Below are 21,353 nucleotides of genomic sequence, written 5' to 3' on the forward strand. Positions count from 1 at the left end.
AAAAAAAAAAAAAAACCTAGTGCCAAACTCGAGTCGCTAATTAGTTAGTTGTTAGGCCACGCGGTGAATGAGGGGGCGGGCCTCGGTCTCTCTCTACATAGGCACTAGGTATTTCATCAAGCCCGCGCGGCCAATTCAGCAGCCCTCAAAATGTCTCGTCGAGCAGCTCTGATAGTAAACTAACTAGTCACGCATCGAGGTTAGCTGTAGACGACAGGCTAGGCTGCTTCTGATGGATCAAAAATACTACAGACTCTCTTTAGCCTCTCTTTAGTTAGCGTATGGATCACAATTGACGGGGACTGACAACTGAATAATGCAGGGCTTGCGGCATCGTGGTGTCCCCCTCGTCAGTCCTCTACCACCCTATTATTCTCGCCTATGGCCCTGCAACCTGGGGGGTTTTTTTTTTATTCCATCTGGCTTTTACTGGCCCATGCCTCCACGCAACCAGCCAGCCTTTCATCCACTTCCGCCCTCCTCTTGCAGAACCCCGGTTCCATTGTTCTCGCGATATATGCAACCGAATCTTCTTCCTCTTCTTCTTCGTCTTTTCTTCTTACTCTGTACACGCTCATCTTCACACCCCTCACACCTCCCTCCCCTCCCCTCCCCTCCCCTTCCCAAGCCTCTCCTCCCCAAGCCCAACGAACAGGGTCCACGGTAGACGTTCGCCTTGCCTCGTCGTGCTTTTTGATTCAGCGCTTGAACCTTGTTTTACACGTTACCCTCCTACTCCTCCTCCGTCTCTCTTTCTCTCTTCAGTTTCTCACGCTACTCCGTACTCAAGACACAATTGTTTCCAAACCTTCTTAACCCGTTCTCACCCCTCTCCTCTTTTTTTCCCCTCTTTCCTTTTCCCTTTGCACTTCTTCCCCCGCGGTTTCCATTCTTCACACATCTCTCGTTTGCACTAACTACCTTATTCTTGTTTCGGCACACCGCAACAGAATCACCCCCGCCTCCTTGCAACAAACCGCATTGAGCATTGTTTCGTTTGTCGTGTTTGGAAGAGAAAACCATTTTTCGAGGTTCACACAAGCTGTTTTGGATTGCATCTCACCTGGCATACATATAACATCGCGTCTCTCTGCTCTCAACGCCTCCGCTTACCAGTCCGACGCCTGCAAACGCTCTCCCTCACCAGGCATCCATCAACACCTAAAACCGGCAACGGGTGCCAGCATTTTCTTTGTCCGCCTCTGCACGCCTTTTTCACTCCCCACGACTCGGCAGCTCAAAGCCACTAGAAAAAAAGGATTTGACAAAAAGAAGCCATATTTTCTTCTTGTTGTTCCTCTTCTCTTCTCTTCTCTTCTTATCTTTTTCATTCTTTCCGAGGCAGTACACTCAAAGGACTGCATTCCAAGGCTCTGTTGCCGACACAGCCCACTACAGCACGCATCTGTCTTTGTTGCCAAAGCTTTTTTTCTCCTCAACTCAAAATCTTGGACAAAAATATTAGCTTGCGATCCAGCACGACGTCCACAAGCGTCGAGATACTTTTAAACTTTTTTCCACACCTATACAAGACGCTCGCGTGTATATAATCGACCCGCTACCACCACCCCGTTTTCAACTGTCAGACACAAAGACAAACCTCTCCACTCCCGCAATCGGAAGCCTAGCCCTCGACTTGCAACCCATTGTGCGATTCCGAGACTCGAGTCTGCGTTCAAAACCCGACGTCTTCCCATCATTGTCCAACTTGATTACTGTTCCTTTTTCCTGCCTCGCTGGAAACTCATTCTCTGGTATTCTTCTGCCACACACCGGTCCCAGCCACCAGGCTGACTTACACAACCCACCATCAACACCAAATCACATCACCGCCACTATGATGCGCCGCGAATTCTCCTCGCAGCATCCTGCGTCTTCCTCCACGCCCACTTCTACATCATCATCCTCCTCTACATCATCAACCACCACAACAACCACCACTTCCGCCACGTCGACTTCGTCCGGCTCCTCCACATCCCCCATCCACCTGCGCCGCCAGCGCCGCCGCGCCGCTACATCCTGTCGCCACATCTCCTCGGCCTCGTCCCGGCACCTTTCTGGCTCTGTCTCGGCCGCCGCCGCCGCCAAGTCGGCGAGTACCCTCCTCGTCCGAAACCCTGCCCTCGCACACAAGCTCCGCCAAATGGCCCTACCGCTGAGCCCCCTCGTCCAGCTCACCACCGGCGCCGTGCACCCCGACTTCCCCAGCAACGTCCTCCAGTTCTGGCTACTCACCGACGCGCAGCTCGAGGCCCTCGCTGCCTTTTACCATCAGACCGTGCCGGCCGGCGCGCGCGCGCCCTCGCCCTGGGCCGCACAGTACCCGTGCCCCGTACGCTGGCGTTCCGACGCCTCACTCGAGAGCAAGCGGCGCCGCATGGGCCGATTTATTGGACTTCGCGGATGCGAGACGCCCGTCGAAATGGTAGCCCCCGCGGTCGGTGTGCCGAAAGTCGTCAAGAGCGAGGAGGAGATTGCGCTCGAGGCGAGGATGGCGAGGATGGCGGCAGACGAGGAGGCCCTGAGGAGAAAGACGATGCCAGGTCCTTGGGGTCAATGATTCTCCATGAATTTGACGTCTTTGCTCTTTCGTTTTCTTCAAGCTTTGTTTCCAGTACATTATTTTAAAGAATGGTACAAACACAACATCTGGCGTCTATCGGCCACCGTCAACACTCGGATCATGGAGGGGCATCCTAGGTGTCTGGGAGGAATCTGTTTTTCTGTCTTGATTTAGCGAGTTTTGATTATTGTTTTGGTTCAATTTCTGGCATGTCTTTCCTCTTCTTGTTCGTCTTAGAAGCGCTGGTGGTCAGCATTCAGGCATATGATGATTTACGCATATAGAGTAAATATTATACAAATGAGCACAATATGTTTGCCTGTCTACACGTCGAAGCCCGTGGGCGCTTTGGTGACTGTCCGTGAAGGAAGAGTGATGAGCACATTTACAGAAGAGAGGCTTTGGACAGGAGAAATAAAGGAGAGCAAATGGACAAAGTACACTGGCACAGGACTTGCTCAGTAACAGGGCGTAGGGCAGCGTTTTGCGCACAGCCCTTGTCACGCAACGGGAAACATGACGGCCCTCACAACGCAAACATGCCGATGGTGACTTGTGCATGATGCAGCATAGGTGAGTGACGAGTATCATCCACTATGTGTTTCCTAATCCATTATCACCAAACAGTCCAAGACATTTTTTCGAAAATTAAAAAAAAAAATTATAAAGGAAGAAAAAAAAGTCACAATATACTAGACGCCCAAAACTCCCATCTCTGATCTCTGTGTTTATGTAAATGCTTACGGCTCTCCTCCCCCCCCTCCCCCTCTCTTTCGCCCTTTAGAACCCTCTTTTCCGAACCTTGCCCGTCGACCGCGCTGCTGCCTTGTGCGTGCGCTTCTAATTTTTGCTCTTGGCTGGTGGGTTGACGACGACGGGTTGGTCTGCGCCAGCCTCGTTGTCGAGCTCCTTGATAAAAGCGGACTGGATGTTGCCGCGGCGCTTCTCCCACCACTGCTTCTCGGAGGCGGTCTGGGCGTCAATGTCGGCGAGGCTCTGGCGGAGCTTGGCGTTGCTGGCGATTTCATGGGCGGATTGGAAGATGATGGGGCCCCAATTGGGGGCGAGGGCGTTGGCCTAAGCGGTATACGTTAGTATGGTGATGCGATAAAGAAGCGTTTGGTAATTGCCATGTGTTGGAGGGAGCGGGGGTTGAACAGTCAGTTTTTCTCGCGACAAGCGAAGCGAGGAGAAGCAACAATAAGAACGTGAAGCTACCACAGCCCACGTCGAGCGAAGCGAGGAAAATAAGGAAACAAGAACGAGGTAGCTTCCATGTCCTAGGTCGAGCGAAGCGAGGAAGGGGGGGGAAAAAGGAAAGAAATTACCTCTGTGACAACATCACGCAGCTCCTCCTCCATTTCACGCTCCGCACGCTGGAAACGCTGCCACAGATCGTCACCCACGCTGCCGCGCTGCAACAGCGCGCTGCAAGCCTGCTTGGCCGTCTTGATCTGGATGAGACGTTGAATGTCCTCGACGGCGCGGCGTAACAGCGCAGCCTTGAGCACGCTGTCGGGCACGGCGGGGCCTTGTTGTCCCTCTTGTGGTTCCATGTGGAGGAGGGACATGTAGACGTTGCGCTGGAGGTTGGGGCCGAACCAAGGGGCGAGGTTTGCGCTCTCCGCTGTGATGTTCATCGCAGTGTCAGCATGGACATGTCGAACTCATGTAGTGGGCTTGGACAGAGGTTTGGGGGGAGGGAATGAGCAGCAACGTACCGGCTTTGCGCTTGCGGTAGATGGTGGAAAAGGTCATGAGAGCGCCGCTCAGGACGATGAGGTACGCAAAGGGCAGCGCGAGCCCCTTCAAGTCAATGCTGAACATGCTGGGGCCGTATGTGTGGTGATTGCTTGGTGGTGTGTTTGTGATTTATGCGATTTTGATGGAGGAGGACAGGAGGAATCGGCGGTCGAGGCGCGTCGAGACGGGATTGGCTATCTGGCTGCGCGGTGCAGAGAGATTGTCGCCGGTGTGAGAGAAAAAGAGCGGCAGGCGGTAGAGTTTACGTCGTTGCGATGTGGAAATCGAGTGACGGCAGGCTGGCTCATCAAGGGTCTTGACTCTGTTCTGGACAGATAATCATAGCCTGTGGCCACTTTGGGGTAATAGGGTGGGTCCGAATATTTACTGGCAATAGACTTTGCGGGCTAATATTTCTCCTTGCAGCACTGAACTATGAGACGACGATAAGTCTCCTAATGCGCCTGGACATGAGAGGGGGGTGAAATGATGAATAAAGGGTGTTTGGATTTTTTAATAAGCCTATGCGACCGTATTCTTTCTCTATCCAGAAATGACCAGTCTGTGCTTGCAGAAAACTGATTTGTAATGTAGATAGATGTAGTCCGTAGAACATGCAGAAAATACAACCTGATGAATGAGAATACCATGACTACCAAAACCACTAGCATGAAGTAGTTAGTGGAAAATAACCCGTCATTAAATTGACCAAACGTGCACATGTGATAACGCATGAGTGACCGCTTCGTGCTACTAATGTGTTGGCGCCAACGTCACTTACCCAGTGCCAGGCACCACTGCAATGACGCTGCTGTTCCATGGACTTCGATATCCGCACAAAAAAGCGACGGCCTCTTAATTGATATAATTACAATGCAAAGTTGTTGAAACATACGCATTTGGACCATTGAGGATTTGTGAATTCCATCTTCTCCATCAGTTCTGTTTCACAAACATCGCTTGCTACCGCCACTGCTGCGAGTTACCAATCACTGTGGCTAGTGCTCCGCCAAAGCTCCGACGCCACCGATCAAGTCGCCGCCTGCATCATTCAGCATCTCACATCTTCACACATACACAACACACGAATTACTCTCAACTACGGCCCTGCATCCGGTCTCTGACACGCCTTCCATCACCCAACCGAATTCTGTCCACTGAGCTTCGCCAGCCAAACGGCTGAGCATCCGCCTCTACCCCGCCATACAGCTAGCTCTTCGCAACATGCTGCTACGGGTTCGTGGTCCCGACGGCATGGCCCGTCTGACCGTGGAGCCGACGACGACGTTTGGCGAGATGGGACAGCAGGTAGGCACCTTTGATCAGCTTGCGGTACCATTACTGACTCTGCAAGCTGCTTTCACATCTCCCGCCCACGGTCGACCCCAAGACCATCAGCATGTCAAACTCGCCCACCGGTGGCGACGCCAAGCGCCTCGGTGACATTGTCAATTTCAAGATTGGCCAGATTGGTCTCTCGTATGTACAAGCCTACGTGCTATATCAACAGCTAACTGATTTGCCAAGGCACGGCGACCTCATCTTCATCACGTATCAGAAGAAGAGCGATGACGCAAACAGCTCCAACGGCAGCGCACCCGTCAATTCGGGCAAGCTCAACGGCAAGCCCGTGATGCCTGGCGAAGATTTTCCCGTCGACAACAAAATCGAGAGAATAGCCCGACCCTGGGAGGTTGTCAAGCAATCCCCCCTCGACGACCGCCTCGACCGCAAGGACGGCAAGATTCCCCGCGGCCGCGACAAGATGTGTCGCCACGGTCCCAAGGGCATGTGCGACCACTGCCAGCCTCTCGACCCCTTCAACGCAACCTATCTCGCCGAGAAGAAGATCAAATACCCCTCTTTCCACTCCTATCTGCGCAAAATCAACTCTGCCACAAACAAGCCCGAGCTCGGCAGCTCCTATATTCCGCCGCTGGTCGAGCCCTATTACAGAGTCCGACGTGACTGTCCTTCGGGTCATCCACAGTGGCCTGAGGGCGTATGCACAAAATGTCAGCCCAGCGCCATCACACTGAATCCACAGCCATTCCGTATGGTTGACCACGTTGAGTTTTCGAGCCCGGCCATTATCGACAGCTTCATCGACGCTTGGCGCAAGACGGGCTCGCAGCGACTGGGATATCTATACGGACGATATGCAGAGTATACTGAGGTGCCCCTTGGAACCAAGGCTGTTGTGGAAGCCATCTACGAGCCGCCGCAGGTCGACGAGATGGACGGCGTGACACTCAATGCCTGGGAGAATCAAAAAGACATTGACCACATCGCAAAGCTGTGTGGTTTGGAACCCGTGGGCGTCATTTGGACCGATCTGCTTGATGCTGGACAAGGTAACGGCTCTGTGGTCTGCAAGCGACATGCGGACTCATACTTTCTCAGCTCTCTGGAGACGTGCTTTGCCGCACGCCTACAAGCGCAGTATCCCAAGGCGACGAAATGGAGCGATACTGGCAGGTTTGGCTCAAGCTTTGTTACCTGCATCGTTTCGGGCAATGAAGACGGCGAGATTGCCATTTCGGCATATCAGGCTTCCAACGATGCTGTCGAGATGGTACGCGCCGACATTATTGAGCCGTCTGCCGACCCTACACAGATGCTGGTGCGCAGCGAAGAGGAGGACGATGGCTCGACAAGTCGTACGCGATACATTCCCGAAGTCTTCTTCCGCAAAATCAATGAATACGGGGCCAACGTGCAAGAAAATGCCAAGCCCGCATTCCCGGTTGAATATCTTTTTGTGACTCTGACACACGGCTTCCCCGCCGACCCAAAACCGACATTTACGCAGACAGACTTTCCTATTGAAAACCGCGAATATATTGGCGAGAGCCAAGAGCATACTGCCGTAGCCAAGGCGCTTGGTATGAAGCCAGGCCAGAAGCCGAGCGACAACTGCCAAGAGGTATCCAACTTTCATCTACTGTGCTTCCTTCATCAAATGGGCACCATGTCCAAGGTAGGCGTTCTAGAAAACCCGACAAATATGCGCTTGCTGACACGCCCAGGACGAAGAAGCTCTGCTCTGCAAGGTGGCCAGCCAGCACGACCTCGCCGACTCGTTCCAGCTGCGCTCCACAGAAGGATGGCAGACGCTGCGCGCCATTCTCCAATCGACCGGTGAGCGAATCCCCAAGCGCCGACGCGACGAAGGCTTTGCCGCAGCCGCAGACGTCTCGTCGCTGTCGACGCCCTCTCCATCTTCATCCTCCACCTCCTCATCCTCCCTGCACCAATCCATGCCCCGCGACCCGGATGAGCCCTTGACTAAACGGATGGCTGCCTTTAGGCTAAACGAGCGCCGGACCGGGAGCAGTCGGTCGCGACCGCGGTAATGTACTTGGGATGCTGGTGTTGAAGTTGGTTTATGTGCAGGATGGACGGCAAGATGGATGTCAGAGTCGCTTTGTGCTGCAGGGACAAGGATGGCGTTTGGTAGAGGACCAGTCATTATGAGTAGGAGCGCAATTAGCTTCCTAATACAGAATTTTTGGCAAATTTGGCAAGTCTTTGAACTGGAAATGTGACTGTATTGCATGCGTGGTCTTATTCAGCACTTTCACACATTACACTGCCTTGTTTTGGTATAGTGCCTGTTCCGTTGGCCGTGTGGAAGGCTAAGGAAGGCAATGAAGTATGAGAATAGCTCCGTGCGGATGACTCTGGAAAGAAAAAACGAAGGAGAATGTGATGGACGAGACTCGCGGAAAAGAACTGCTACAAATGCAGCGGAAGAGAGCGTTGTATCACAATCGGAGGCTGCATAGAAAAGTTGACTTTTTTTCTTTCAAACTGCAGAAAATAGCTTGTACGCCAGAATATTGCTGTGTTCCAACGTCCCGTCATCTTTCCAAACACATTCCAAATCCCGTCCAACTACTCAAAACGGCCCTACTGGCCATTACCAGACCAATAAAAAAACAAACATTTCGCAAATACTCAACTCTCTGCAAGGGAAATGCAGTCCTCTCCTCGCCCCCAATCCTTTTTCTTCCCCAAATCACAACTTCCTTTTGTTTTTTGTGTAAATGGCAGTGCTCATTTACAAAGGCTTGCCTCCGATAAACTCGGACCAGCGACGGACCTCAGAGGGGATGCCCTCGGAGCGGGGCAGCTTCTCGCTCATGCACTGGGCAAAGAGCATAGCAGTCTAGAGACGAGTCGGGTTAGTATGAAATAAAGAAACGGCGTATACTTTGTATGTGGGGTGCAACGTACCTTGGGCTCCATGAACAGAGGGACGCCAAAGTCGACGGCGTTGCGGCGCATCACGTAGTCGACGTCCTGGGTCGTCTTGCCGCGGGCGAGCGCCAGGTTAAAGACGCCGCGAATGTCGTACTTCTTAAACACCTCGCGAAGGGCACGCTTGTCGTCGGTGGGAAACTCAATGACCTCGACGGTGACGTTGCCCTTGCACTCGCGCTCGAGCAGCTGCTTGACGTCGTCGCCGGCGGCGTAGAGCTTGTAGCCAAGCGGCGCGAGGTAGTCGACGATGGTCGTCAGCCACTTTTCGCTCACCTCGCCGCCAAACAGCAAGCCCTCACCGGGCTCGGGCATGCGGAAGTTCATGGTGGACTGAAGCGACGCCCAGTAGGCCTCGACGAGGGTCTTGCCGAAGCAGGCAATCTCGCCCGTCGACGACATTTCGACGCCGAGGAAGGGGTCGGCGCCTGCGAGGCGCGTCCAGGAAAACTGCGGCACCTTGGTGGCAAGGTAGTCGCGCTCGACGGCCATAAGGTCCGTCGGGGCGGGCACGTTCTTGCCAGCGAGAGCCTTTGTGGCCACCTCGATGAAGTTGACGCCGAGCACCTTGGAGACAAAGGGGAACGAGCGCGACGCGCGGAGGTTGCACTCGATGACCTTGAGAAGCGGCTCACCGCCGTCGGGGCTGTCGGCCTTGATAATTTGCATGTTGAAGGGACCGGTAATCTTCCAGGCCTTGGCGACCTTTTGGGCGATATCTTTGACGCGCTGCATGATGCTGTCGTCGAGGTTGGCGGGTGGCAAGACAAGCGTGGCGTCGCCCGAGTGGACGCCAGCTTGCTCGACGTGCTCAGAGACGGCGTGGATGACGAGCTCGCCGTTGGAGGCGACACCGTCGACGTCAATCTCCTGCGCGCCCTCGATGAACTTGGTGATGACGACGGGGTGGTCAGGCGACACGTTGCTAGCCGCCTCGAGCTTGTCCTTGAGGTCCTCCTGGCTGCGGATGACGGTCATGGCGGCGCCCGAGAGGACGTAGCTGGGGCGCACGAGCACAGGGTAGCCAACCTCGCGGGCAAATGCCTCGGCGTCCTGGACCGACGTGAGCTCCTTCCAGGCCGGCTGGTCGACGCCGATGCTGTCGAGAATCTCGGAAAACTTTTGACGGTCCTCGGCCTTGTCGATGTCCTTGGGGTCGGTGCCGAGCACCTTGGCCCCACCAGTCTCCTGTAGGCGCAGAGCAATGTTCTGGGGAAGCTGGCCGCCAACGGATACAACGACGCCCTTGGCAGCCTCGAGCTCGTAAATGTCCATGACACGCTCATAGCTGAGTTCCTCGAAGTAGAGCTTGTCGGCGGTGTCGAAATCGGTGCTGTAAGTCTCCGGGTTGTACTAGAGTCGTGTTAGTACAAATGTGCAAGTCTTGGCTGCAAATCAAGATAGATTGGGGCATGCATGGGTCGATTTGAAGTGGTTTCGAGGTCATCACGGTGTAAGTGGTTGCTCGTCAAAAGCGGGACTGACGGGTGACAGCTGTGGGGCAGGCCCGAGCTTCAACAAAAAGGGTAATTCACAAAATGAAGAAAGGATGAAGAAAGGACGAAAGAAGTTCTAAGGGGGACGGAAGCGAGCCGTCCACAACCAGAATAAAGAATTGTCTCTTGGGTACTTACGTTGATCATGATCGTCTTTTCGCCCATGTCGCGGAGAGCCTGAGTGGCGCTGACGGCACACCAATCAAACTCGACGGAGCTACCGATACGGTAAACACCAGAGCCGAGAATGACGGTACCATTGTCATCAAAAGTGACATCGTGCGAAGAGCCGTTGTACGTGGTGTAGAGATAGTTGGTATTGGCGGGGAATTCAGCGGCGAGCGTGTCGATTCTCTTGACCCAGGGTCGGATACCGAAGCCAAGACGGTACGCGCGGACCTCGTCCTCGGTGCTCTTGACAGCGTTGGCGATTTGACGATCAGAGAAGCCCATCTTCTTGGCCTTGAGCACCTGGTCCTTTTGCAGGGCCTGGAGGCCGCCGGCAGCCTCAAGCTCGCGGGTGCAGTCGACAATGTTTTGCAGCTTGTAGAGGAACCACTTGTCAATCTTGGTCAAGTCGTGGACTTTGTCGACCGAGTAGTTTTCGTGGATCATAGCCTGACCGACGGCGAGCCAGCGGCGGTCGGTGGGGTTCTGCAGCTCAAAGTCGAGGTCGTCAAACTTGTCGCCCTGGAAGCCCACGAAGCGGGGATCGACCTGGCGGATGGCCTTTTGGAAGGACTCTTCAAAGGTACGGCCAATGGCCATGACCTCGCCGACCGACTTCATGGCGCTGCCAATGTCGCGCTTGACGTGCTGGAACTTGGAGAGATCCCAGCGAGGAATCTTGGTGACAATGTAATCGAGAGAAGGCTCAAAGTTGGCAGTGGTGGTCTTGGTGACGGCGTTGGGCAGCTCGGGCAGGGTGTGGCCGAGACCGATTTTGGCGGCGGTGTAGGCGAGCGGGTAGCCGGTGGCCTTTGAAGCGAGGGCCGAGGAGCGGGAGAGACGGGCGTTGACCTCGATGACGCGATAGTCGAGGCCGTCGGGCTGCAGGGCGTACTGGACGTTGCACTCGCCGACGACGCCGAGGTGGCGGACAATCTTGATGGCGGCGGAGCGGAGCATGTGGTACTCTTCGTCGCTCAACGTCTGGCTGGGGGCGACGACGATGGAGTCGCCGGTGTGGATTCCAAGGGGGTCAAAGTTTTCCATGTTGCAGACGGTGATACAGTTGTTGTTGGCGTCGCGGACGACTTCGTACTCGACCTCCTTCCAGCCTTTGAGCGACTTTTCGACGAGGATCTGAGGCGAGAGGGTGAGGGAGCGGGCGGCCATGTTGCGCAGCTCCTCCTTGTTGTTGGCGAAGCCGGAGCCGAGACCGCCGAGGGCGTAGGCGGCGCGGACAATGATGGGGTAGCCAATCTTGTCGGCAGCGTCGAGAGCCTCGTCGATGGTGCCGACGGCAATGGACTTTGCGATGGGAATATTGATCTCCTCGAGGGCCTTGGCGAAGAGGTCGCGATCTTCAGAGAGCTCTAGAGTGTGAACGCTGGTGCCGAGAACCTTGACACCGTACTTTTCAAAGAGGCCGAGACGCTCCATCTGGACACCGAGGTTGAGGGCGGTCTGTCCGCCAAAGGAGAGGAAGATGCCGTCGGGCTTCTCGCGCTCAATGACATAGGAGACGTATTCGGGGGTGACTGGCAGGTAGTAGACCTCATCGGCGAGGGAGTGGTTGGTCTGAATCGTAGCAATATTGGGGTTGATGAGCACGGAAGCTACACCGGCCTCTTTCAGAGCCTTGAGAGCTTGCGAACCTGGGGTGAAGGGGTTAGCTAGAAGATTTCAATCAAGTTGGAAGAGTTTGACGGCGACGCACCAGAGTAATCGAATTCACCGGCCTGACCAATGGCAAGACCACCGCTGCCAATGACGAGGACCTTTTTCACATCAACCGTCTGCTTGGGCTTGATGACGCCGCTCTCGAGGTAGGCCTTGGGGTTTGGGCCTTCCTGGGAGCTGCTGGCGCTGTAGCAGCGGAGGGCGGCGGTCGGGGTACATCGCTTGGCCTGCTGGAGGCGAATTGAGTGCCTGGCAGAGGCGCCGACAACGGCAGCCGAGGAAAAGGAGCGCGCGGCGAGCGTCTGGGGAATTCTGCGTCCGTGTCGGAGCAGAGCCGGCGCTCGACCAGCCAGGGCGGCCATGGGGACAGGGAGAGGCATTGCAGCGGTCGCGAGCGCAGAGGCTATTCCAAGGCGACAAGCACAAGCCTGTGTAGCGTCGAAAAGGCCCTCTGGAAGTTTGGTGGTTGCGCAATGGGAGGGTGGAAAAAGGCACGAATAAAAAAAAAAGTTCAAGAAAAAAAATAGAGGTAGTGGATGGACGGGTAAGGCGATCACGTTAGTTATTGGTTAGCGGGCCTAAAAGGTTGAGAGAGCTGTGACTCGCTGGTGAGCGGGCCAGCAGGTAAAGAAAATGGGGGGAAAATTGGGTGTGGGGATTGGTGTGGAGATGTTGTGTGAGTGAGATGCAGATAAAAAGGTCCGGTGAGCGGAGGGGAACGAGGAACAAGAGTTGGAAGAGCAGGAGCGAACGAGCTATCAGGACGAGTCACAGATAAGATACAAGACGGCTGGCACAGACGGGGGAGCGATGCCGGTCGTTGAGTGCGCTGTATTCGTAATCTGTACGAATATTTTATCAAACTTTGATCGGCTTTGATTAGATAGAAAACGTGAGCACTAAATAATGAGAGCGGCCTGCGCTTCCTTCTTCTTTCATTTGCTAAACGACGCCGGAGCTGCAGCATCACGCCCAACTGAACCAGTTATGCACGACGGGTTGTCATTACATGCCGCATTAATTGCCTCATGGCCCGAGTCGTATTGATGCTCATAATTATATCCGTATATTGCAATTTGGCCCTAGGTAATTGACAATTGTTCCTGCAAGCCACCCCTTTTTTTGCTCTTTCTCTTTCTCTTTCCTTCCTTTTTTTTTCTTTTTCATGTTTCTCTTTTCTTTTCTCTTTCAGCCATACTTTTTTCTGCCAGCTTGGCTCACGTGCCCGTCCCATCGTCAGGAACACGCTCACCGCTAACGCAGATCATCGGGCTGCTTCGGCAGAGGTGCGTGGTGCCTCCACAGTCATGATGCATTGATCGGGGTCCAGAAATAAAAGAACCCTAGTTTTGTTTTGTTTTTTTTTTCTATCTTTTTTGTTTCTTTTTTTGCCCAACAAGACTTTTTCAAGCACGCTGATGCCGGTGCTATCCATCAGCATACAGATTGCTTCTGCACGCTGAATTGCTCATTGACATAATTGCTGGCGCCTCAACATCCAGGCACCCAGCACCCTTGCAGTCGAGACGTGTCTTTCTTCTCCAAGCACCTGCGGCGGATATTCCTATCAACACATATGCTTGAACCATCACAATGGCTCTATATATACCCTCACCCGGATTTTCAAGAAGTTAGAGTCACCAGGTGGTGGCTATAAGAATAGGGGTACCTACAGCACCGGTCGCTTCCGCAACGTAGATCCCCGTCAACCCAAAATGTATTCAATTGTCGACGTGAATTTTTCTGTCATTTTTCAAGGTGGGGGTTTTATAATATATATACCAGTCTACTATATCTGTTTCGTTTTTATCAAGAAAACCAAGCATTGCATTACTGAAGCCGAACGTGGCAAAATACGCTACACACTGTCCCAGCATGCGGGCGTGTCGACCTCTCCAGCGCGTTTATCAAGTACGTTACGGACACAGAAATGACATTACTACTAGATCCTGACTCAATTTTCCCTCTTGTAAGTGTGTTAATCTGTGTTGCCTGGCTTACCCATTTTACACATCAATAAAGGGATTGATACATGCCCAAGTTTCTGCGTCGACGATTGCACCCCGTCATGACATCTCACACCATGACCGAGAATGCGGTCCAATGATTCGCTCAATTTCGGCTACAACGAGATATATACAGCCATTGTCCCAACTTTGTCTATCTTGTCGCGCAAGTAATTTCAAGTAACAGTATTCATCGCAAGCATCAAGGTATCACAGGCAGCTCAGTCGGGACCTATCATCTGTATTTGTCCAAGTTCAGGACTAGGATGCGCTGGCAACATTGGAGTCGCTGCCACCAGGCGGCGCTGAGACTATCACATCCGTCATGTATGGATTCATTTTTCCGACTGTATCCCAGCGCCGCTTTAGCTACCTTTATGCTTAATTTTGAATTTCGCGCTGGTCCAGTGCCGCCATGGTAGACCGCCATACCTGGGATGACGAGGCGTCTACGAACTGGCCTTTAGAAGCATCCGACATGTCGTCTATGCGCACGAGCTCCCCAAAAACCCTTATGGCTTTAGGCAGTTATCTAATTAAAATGGAATGGTATATTAAGGCTGCTAGTGGCGATATATATCTCACCGTCTAGAACTAATAGGCATAGTAGCGTGATGACGGGCTTACATTCCTGCTTGCTACACTTCGCTCCGCTTGTTTAACCGCGAACGTAAAACATTATTTTCACTTGTCTAAACTTGTCTAAACATCTGAATTCTGCGGAGGGTGTTTTATATATGTAAGCCGCACGCTTACCGCCCAGTTGCATGGCCAGGCGCGTAATCTGAGAGCCCTGGCGCTAGCACTACCCAGTTCCTGATGCTAAATTAATGCAGCAGGTCGGGAGTCCTTGCTAACCCAACCTGAACCTACCTCTGTAATCTGCTCAGCAATGTGACTGGTAGCCAGGATCACGATTTTGCAACCCACAGCCCGCAGGTCTTGCCAGTGCGAATGCCTGCCGGGCTGTCTTCAAAGGTCACGCAGTCCACCGTATTCCTGACTCACACTGCGGGACTTCTTTTTCGTGGTACATGAGCTTGGGTGTGTAGGCGTGATTTTTCAGAGGCTCCCGTGGCAAATCTTCTCATCAACGGATGCATGGGCCATGACAAGAACTCTATCAATACCCTCACCTCATATATCCCAGGGCCTGTGAAACATGTGTGAAAATAGATCTTACCTTGTGAAATGGCCTATATCCCTGGAATAGGAGAATCTTCTCCGGTGCCCTGTGAGATAACACCCCCCTTCTTGCGTAGGTATACGTATGCTCACTGTCGGTGCGCAACTTACATGGTAATATCTCGTATAAGCTGCGCCTCTGAAAATAAATCATCAGAAGTGAGTGCCGGATATTGCCTTCGAAACAAGGGTGCTGTCTGACGGAGTGTTTTTTCGGCCCCCCATGCAATCTCGTCGTGATCAACTGGGTAGCTCTGGCAGGCTGCCACCAGTGGCGACAGGAGCTTAACTTCTGATGCATGTCTTCACCGGTCAACATTCGACAGGCCAGGGGGGGGGTGTAGTCACAAGAGATGCCTTAACTCTCAGGATCATGAGTTCTGGTTTCTCATCTAGAAGCACCGCCACTCACTCAAGGCCACCTTGTAACACAAGCGACCAACAGCCGTTGCAGACTCAACTCCCAACCAACGCATACATGCTCAACCTCCGAGGCTCTCTCATCTTCGACTCCGCTCAACTTCAACTTAATAAACGACCCCCAGTCGAACCTTGCCCGAAATTGTCAACATGTATTATCGCAAGTCTGCTTCAATTGTTAAACCCGGGTAAAAAGCGGCAAACGCCTGGCTATGCGCCATGACGTAGACGTATTATACCGCCCTGCATACAGCCCTGTGTTACCTGGTAAATGCTTGGCACCAGTAAAGATTTTTTGAACTGAGACAGCCCATGACATGTAACACGCCCATGTGTTTTCCATTCTTGGTCCCTTGCAACTTGTTGCATACTTGACAGGCGACAACTGCTGGCCAGCTTGGCCCCCAATGCACTCCCATGTGTCCATATCGGTCCCGATTCCGATTTGTCTCATCATCCGAACTAAGAGTCAGCTCTCTTGTACGTTGTCGGGTAAGGGTCATGTCTGCACGTCGCCTTGGGCCGACGCTACACAGCAGCGCACCTAGACTATTTTATCAGTCTTTGGGCCCCCGAAAAGGAGGCCAGAGCTGTATGTGCCATCCTATTTTTGGGGCCAGCCTCCCAGGCAGACACGGATTTTGGCCCCCTACGCATTGCCAGCATCTACACCACACACACACGCCCCATCGGATACTGCAATTCACGGCCGTCTGTGATGGAGGCAAATTTGCTCTTGAGAGTTGTTTTGGTCCTTGCTGAGACGCCATTTTCAGCTTCTTGGGGGACACTGCAGCGACCGTGGATGAGCGGTGCAACACTCCGCTGTCAGCTGGTATTCTCAGTCTTGTGCTTTTCATCTATATAAACCAACCGTTGAGCCCTCAAATGCAGAAAGAAATCTTCACCAGCTTCAGCATACAATATAAACTCGCTTTCACCGACATCGCTTTCATCTGATCTGTCAGAGAATTCACCTTCATCTACTTATACACAACTGCAACGGTTTACAACCGTCTACTTCAACGACACTAACACCATAAACGACACTTCATTCACCTTCGCTATCATGTCTCGCAAAATCATTCAGATTGGCTCCAGCGAAGAGGATCCCCAGGGCTTTAGTCACATTAGAGATGTGTGGATGTCGGTCAGAGAGACGATTCAGGAGCGCGCCCAGCTCATAGAAACTGTGTTATCTGATGATGTCGGCAGCATTCTGCAGAAGCAAAAGCCTTTGGGCGTTTTGGTGCTAGCCCGGCCCTGGAACAGCTCTGTTGATTCTGAGGAATTGATCTCTCAGACGTCCATTCTCAAGCAATACGCGGAGGAGGGCGGCAACGTCGTCTATGGCGGCAACTTCGCGGCTCTCACCCCTCCTTGGGACATCGTGAAGGTCTTTGGGGAGAAGGGTTTCAACACCGGCTGGTCCTCTGACAAACCTATCGCCTACAACCCTCCCGACGGCCGGGTTGGAAAATACGAGGGCAGCATTGATAAAAAAGTCAATGGCATCCTCAACCGCAATGCCGAGGTCTATACCAATGACAGCCTCAATCTCCAGGCCCAGTTGCCCGGAATAATCGATCCGTTCCAGCCACTCGTGGTGGTCGTCGAGAATCCTGACCACGTTCTCTACAGCATTGATGACCCCAACTATAACAAGGCGAAATGTGGCGTCGGCGCCATGGCCCGGGTCGGCAACGGCCACGTCGGGCTTTGGGGCGACAGGGACAATAAAGTGCCCCAGACGGCGAATGTCATTTCCGCCATGCTCGGCCTCCCCCCAAAGCAGCAGCAGTAGGAAAATGAACGGAATGTGGGAGTTGATCTTGCACAGGCTTGGTATTTGATGGATTAGATAGCTTTCTTTCTTTACACAACAGTTACTCGTCACGTTGCGAAGAGCCATCTGGGCCGACGACATCAGGATAGGAATACTTGTTGCGGGAAAGCCGGTCGTCCTACCATTCCGACAGCGCGGCTCTGCCACCGCAAAAGAGTTGGGCTTCATCGACGTTGAGGGTATCAAGAAATTGGTTTGGCTGGAACGCTGGTACTTGGTCGCCGTCGGCCAACGTACCAGGCGAGTACTGTCATTGATCGGATTAATGAGGATAATTATAGCACAAATTGAGCAATGTTTTACTTGACCAAATCACTGCTTACATCTGAAGAATACTGAAGAATAAAAAGCCGACAAGTCCGTGGTTCAATGTGGTGGAGGTGGTGGTGGTGGTGCGATCCTGGACTAGCATATAGTCAGTCGGGCGTCTGGAGGACGTGCTGATATGCTTGTCTGGCTGTAGTCGCGCCCAATCTCAGTCCTGACAACGCCAACAGCAAGAAAACCAAGTTTGTATCCGTCTATCAAATGTGTCCTGCATATCTCAGAAAGCGCATCTGACACTCTCGCAGCCCCGAAACTTGGCTCAAATGCCCAACCTTGCGCGTTGGGTGCCCCGGCAGTGCTGATCAAAAAAGGTCTCTATCGGCTGGCATCGCAATTGTCCTAAGCTTGCTTTCATTCTCTTTGGCTGCGGCAATCAAGCGCCAGGGCCTTTTGATATAAGCCGGCTTCGCATCGGCTTCTGCCAAAGATATCGGGAGACTTGGTGCTCCACGGAGCTTCGGACTGTTGCCAGTTGCCAGCGATATTCGACCCAGACGGCGACTGCCAAAGACGACATGGTGTACAAGGATCAACGGCAGGGTCCATTGCGCACGCAAAATCAAGGGCTGTATCCGGGAGTTTCATGGCTGCGCAAACAGACTAGCAAGTATGTATCGAACTTGCATCTCCATGCCTCCTCTCCTCAACCTATCGCTGATGCCGATATCATTCACAACGAGCCAATAAACGGCCACACAGGGCACCAGCAGAGCCATTCCTTGCTCAAATGGCATCATTCGATCAGGCCTCAAACTTCTTGGCTCGATATTGTGGCAGAGTCTTGAGGGAATCGGCAAGGCTGCGGCATCATCTGTGGCAAGTCGGGTGAGTGCCAGCAGAGCAAGTCTTTTCTTGTCGCACTTGACTCGAGAAGCTATATTCGAGATCAGCGCACGGAGGATACTGTGTGAGCTAGGAGGAAACCCGACGGGATCTTGGCCCACCGGCCCGGGCATGACACCGACAGGTCAGGCAGCAAGTCTGAATTTTGGCGCCCACATCTTGTTCACTCCGCAGCGTCCCCAGCTGGGCTGCGGGTACCTGCACCCGTCAACGATGGCTATTCAAGGGCGGCATCGCATGTATCGTTTCCGATGATGGCGAAAAGCAGAAGTCGTGAACTGGATCAGGGCTGTGAATCGGGCGGCGGTTTGGCCGCGATGCAGGAGACAAGTTGAGGTCTGATCTCCATTGCGCAGATCGGCGGAGCTGTGACAGGACAGGCCCACCAATCGACAAGATGCATAGCTTATCTCATGAGATGAAGTTGGATACATCAACGAGTCGCTCTCTGAATCGAATACCATTGTTTCTTCTGGCCTCACGTTTGTTTTCCCCAGCGGACAATGGGCGGCGCCATCGTCTTGCCGTTGCGTCGTCGTCTTGGCAGCCAGACATGGTTCTGGAATCTACAAATTGCCAAGAAGAGTATTTCATCTTTTTCAGACAGTTCAACAGGTTCAACAGAGCGTTTAGATCCATATATTCCCATGTTCTCAATAGTGGCCGATCGTGTGTCGGTGCTCCTTGTTTCACCCACCGCGGCGCGTAGGGGCAGGTCGTCAGTGATTGGCTCACGGCGCACAGTTTCACTGTCTGAACAAGCGCTGGCAGCACATCAGGGTCAAACACCAGCTCGGGAGCCTCGTCTCCAATGAATGGTTTGCTATTTTTGCGTTTGAATAGGGCCCGAAATTAGAGTCTGTAGGACGACAAGTTTCGGTCAGCTACTAGACCCTGCATAGGAGACCCTGTATGCGCCGCGTAGTCTTTGTGTCAGGGCTCGCACAGTATTAAGCTGGCAACCGGCAAGGAACACGAATCCCTTTTTTTCTTCCTCTTCTTTATCCAGTCTTTCTTCCTCTTCTTCATCTTGCTCTTTCCGTCCGCTTCTTCTTTGTTTTTGTACTGTTCGCTTCGCTGCCGTCTTTCAGGCCGTCTTCTTTGTTCACTTGCACTTCACTTATACCCGCCGGACGGCCATTACGACTACGCTGCACTTGCTCGCATCTGTGACTTTTTTACCAGAAGAAAAATATCTCCAACGATTCTTCCGATTTCATACCCAAACAATAGATCAAAGATGGGCAAGCTCTCTTCCGCCATCAAGGCTGGCCAGTCGGCCGCGCAGCTCGCCAACGACGCCAACAAGATGCGCGCCGCCGCCGCCGACTTTCACCAGGCCGACAAGCGACAAATGGGCCGCGATGCCGGCCGCTTTGCCTTTTCCGAGGGCGCCAACACGGGCAAGACCGTGGGCAAGACGTGGCTCAAGACCTTTGAGGTGATTCCGCGCCTCGTCGCGCGCGTCCTGCAGTTCATCCTCGCGCTCATCGCCGTCGGCTTCTACGGCCACCGTGTTGACAAGGACCGCAAGAGCGGCGCGACCCTCGCGCCCGAGTGGCTATTTGCCGTCGTCGTTGCGGGCACGTCGGCCGTCACCGCCGTCGTGTTCCTCGTGCTCGCGTCGGCCGGCGCGCTGCCCGTCGTCGGCGCCCGCCTCAAGATGCTCAAGACGCATCGCGCGTTTGCGTGGGACGCGAGCTTGTGGGTGGCCTGGCTCGTCGTCTTTGCCATTTTTGCGAGCATCTTTCTCAAGAGAAGCAGCGACGACCCGTACAAGGGCGCGAGCGTTGGCCCCATGAAGACGGCGGTGTGGGTGGATTTGACGAACGCGGTGCTCTGGATGGGCTCGGCGGGCTACGGCTGCTTCAAGACGTTTCTGGGTCGCAAGATCGACGCTGCCAGCGACAGGATCGGCAACAAGCTGTTTACTAAGAAGGGCGGCAAGGGTCACGAGATGAAGACTTACACGGAGAATGTCTAGTGCTAAAGATCAGCGTCATTAAGGTCTTTTTTGGCGTTTTTGTAAAGAATATTGGTTGTCATTTCGAGAATGCATTACTTTCTAAAGCGGACTTGCGCATTGCTGTTCAATAGGTATTATTATTTAGTGCTTGTCTTGTTAGCGACACCATCGAGCGTCATGCCTAGATAACTACAACATCATAAATGTAACATAGATAATTTGCTACCATGAAATTCCATCTGCTCTCTTATCATTTTCTTTTCTTCTTCAAGGAAAACATCAATCAATTTTAGGAGCCTAGGCACTCTCCTCAGTTTCCGTATCCTTAGGTATACAGTATTGACTGACCTTTGCATCAGCAAGTGGATACTTTCCACTGCCCCTGATATTCTCACCAATTCATCTCTTCTCAACACATCCAAATCCAACACTTCTCATCAACAGCCATGTTTGCCACGCGCTCCCTGCTCCACGCCTGCAGAATCACCCTCTTCAGCCGCGACAATTGCGGTCTCTGCACGCAAGCCAAAGGCGTCTTGTCCAACGTCTGGGACAAGCGGCCGTTTGCCTACAAAGAGGTCAATCTCGCGCTGCCCGAATCAGAGGCCTGGCGCAATCTGTACGATTTCGATATCCCAGTGGTACGAGTGACGAAACTCTCATTCATTACCAAGATCACATCCGCCTAATTAGCTCTCAGATTCATATTGCCAAGGCTGATGCACCCGACGAGCAGCCCGGCAAGGCAGACAACGTGCCCAAGCTGATGCATCGATTCACGATTGAGCAAGTGGAAGAAAAGATGAACCAAGTTGAAAAGCACTAAACAGCGTCATACATTCTGTAGCGG

The 21,353-nt window shown here is 53.1% G+C and overlaps 7 protein-coding genes across 7 annotated transcripts; 5 read left to right on the forward strand and 2 right to left on the reverse strand.

Moving 5' to 3' along the window:
• Window positions 1–1,837: 1,837 nt before the first annotated feature.
• Window positions 1,838–2,560, forward strand: BBA_01944 (beta-xylosidase; the record flags this gene model as incomplete). The annotated part of the gene is made up of 1 exon (XM_008597041.1): window positions 1,838–2,560. One exon carries the CDS (start codon window positions 1,838–1,840, stop codon window positions 2,558–2,560), a length of 723 nt encoding a protein of 240 aa, XP_008595263.1.
• An 843-nt stretch (window positions 2,561–3,403) lies between these two features.
• Window positions 3,404–4,390, reverse strand: BBA_01945 (endoplasmic reticulum translocation complex chain SEC66; the record flags this gene model as incomplete). Its single annotated transcript, XM_008597042.1, has 3 exons — window positions 3,404–3,640; window positions 3,892–4,190; window positions 4,285–4,390. 3 exons carry the CDS (start codon window positions 4,388–4,390, stop codon window positions 3,404–3,406), a joined length of 642 nt encoding a protein of 213 aa, XP_008595264.1.
• A 1,140-nt stretch (window positions 4,391–5,530) lies between these two features.
• BBA_01946 (NPL4 family protein) lies at window positions 5,531–7,662 on the forward strand (the record flags this gene model as incomplete). The annotated part of the gene is made up of 4 exons (XM_008597043.1): window positions 5,531–5,614; window positions 5,661–5,785; window positions 5,834–7,286; window positions 7,336–7,662. 4 exons carry the CDS (start codon window positions 5,531–5,533, stop codon window positions 7,660–7,662), a joined length of 1,989 nt encoding a protein of 662 aa, XP_008595265.1.
• A 707-nt stretch (window positions 7,663–8,369) lies between these two features.
• Window positions 8,370–12,290, reverse strand: BBA_01947 (carbamoyl-phosphate synthase arginine-specific large chain; the record flags this gene model as incomplete). The annotated part of the gene is made up of 4 exons (XM_008597044.1): window positions 8,370–8,477; window positions 8,546–9,922; window positions 10,204–11,903; window positions 11,948–12,290. The coding sequence occupies 4 exons, from the start codon at window positions 12,288–12,290 to the stop codon at window positions 8,370–8,372; spliced, it is 3,528 nt and encodes a 1,175-aa protein (XP_008595266.1).
• Window positions 12,291–16,590: 4,300 nt separating this feature from the next.
• On the forward strand, window positions 16,591–17,325 carry BBA_01948 (uncharacterized protein; the record flags this gene model as incomplete). The annotated part of the gene is made up of 1 exon (XM_008597045.1): window positions 16,591–17,325. One exon carries the CDS (start codon window positions 16,591–16,593, stop codon window positions 17,323–17,325), a length of 735 nt encoding a protein of 244 aa, XP_008595267.1.
• A 2,452-nt stretch (window positions 17,326–19,777) lies between these two features.
• On the forward strand, window positions 19,778–20,521 carry BBA_01949 (uncharacterized protein; the record flags this gene model as incomplete). The annotated part of the gene is made up of 1 exon (XM_008597046.1): window positions 19,778–20,521. The coding sequence occupies one exon, from the start codon at window positions 19,778–19,780 to the stop codon at window positions 20,519–20,521; it is 744 nt and encodes a 247-aa protein (XP_008595268.1).
• A 428-nt stretch (window positions 20,522–20,949) lies between these two features.
• BBA_01950 (glutaredoxin domain-containing protein) lies at window positions 20,950–21,329 on the forward strand (the record flags this gene model as incomplete). Its single annotated transcript, XM_008597047.1, has 2 exons — window positions 20,950–21,144; window positions 21,204–21,329. The coding sequence occupies 2 exons, from the start codon at window positions 20,950–20,952 to the stop codon at window positions 21,327–21,329; spliced, it is 321 nt and encodes a 106-aa protein (XP_008595269.1).
• Between the last annotated feature and the right edge of the window lie 24 nt (window positions 21,330–21,353).

This window comes from Beauveria bassiana (genome assembly GCF_000280675.1).
Source record: "Beauveria bassiana ARSEF 2860 unplaced genomic scaffold BBA_S00004, whole genome shotgun sequence".
Classification (NCBI taxonomy): domain Eukaryota; kingdom Fungi; phylum Ascomycota; class Sordariomycetes; order Hypocreales; family Cordycipitaceae; genus Beauveria; species Beauveria bassiana.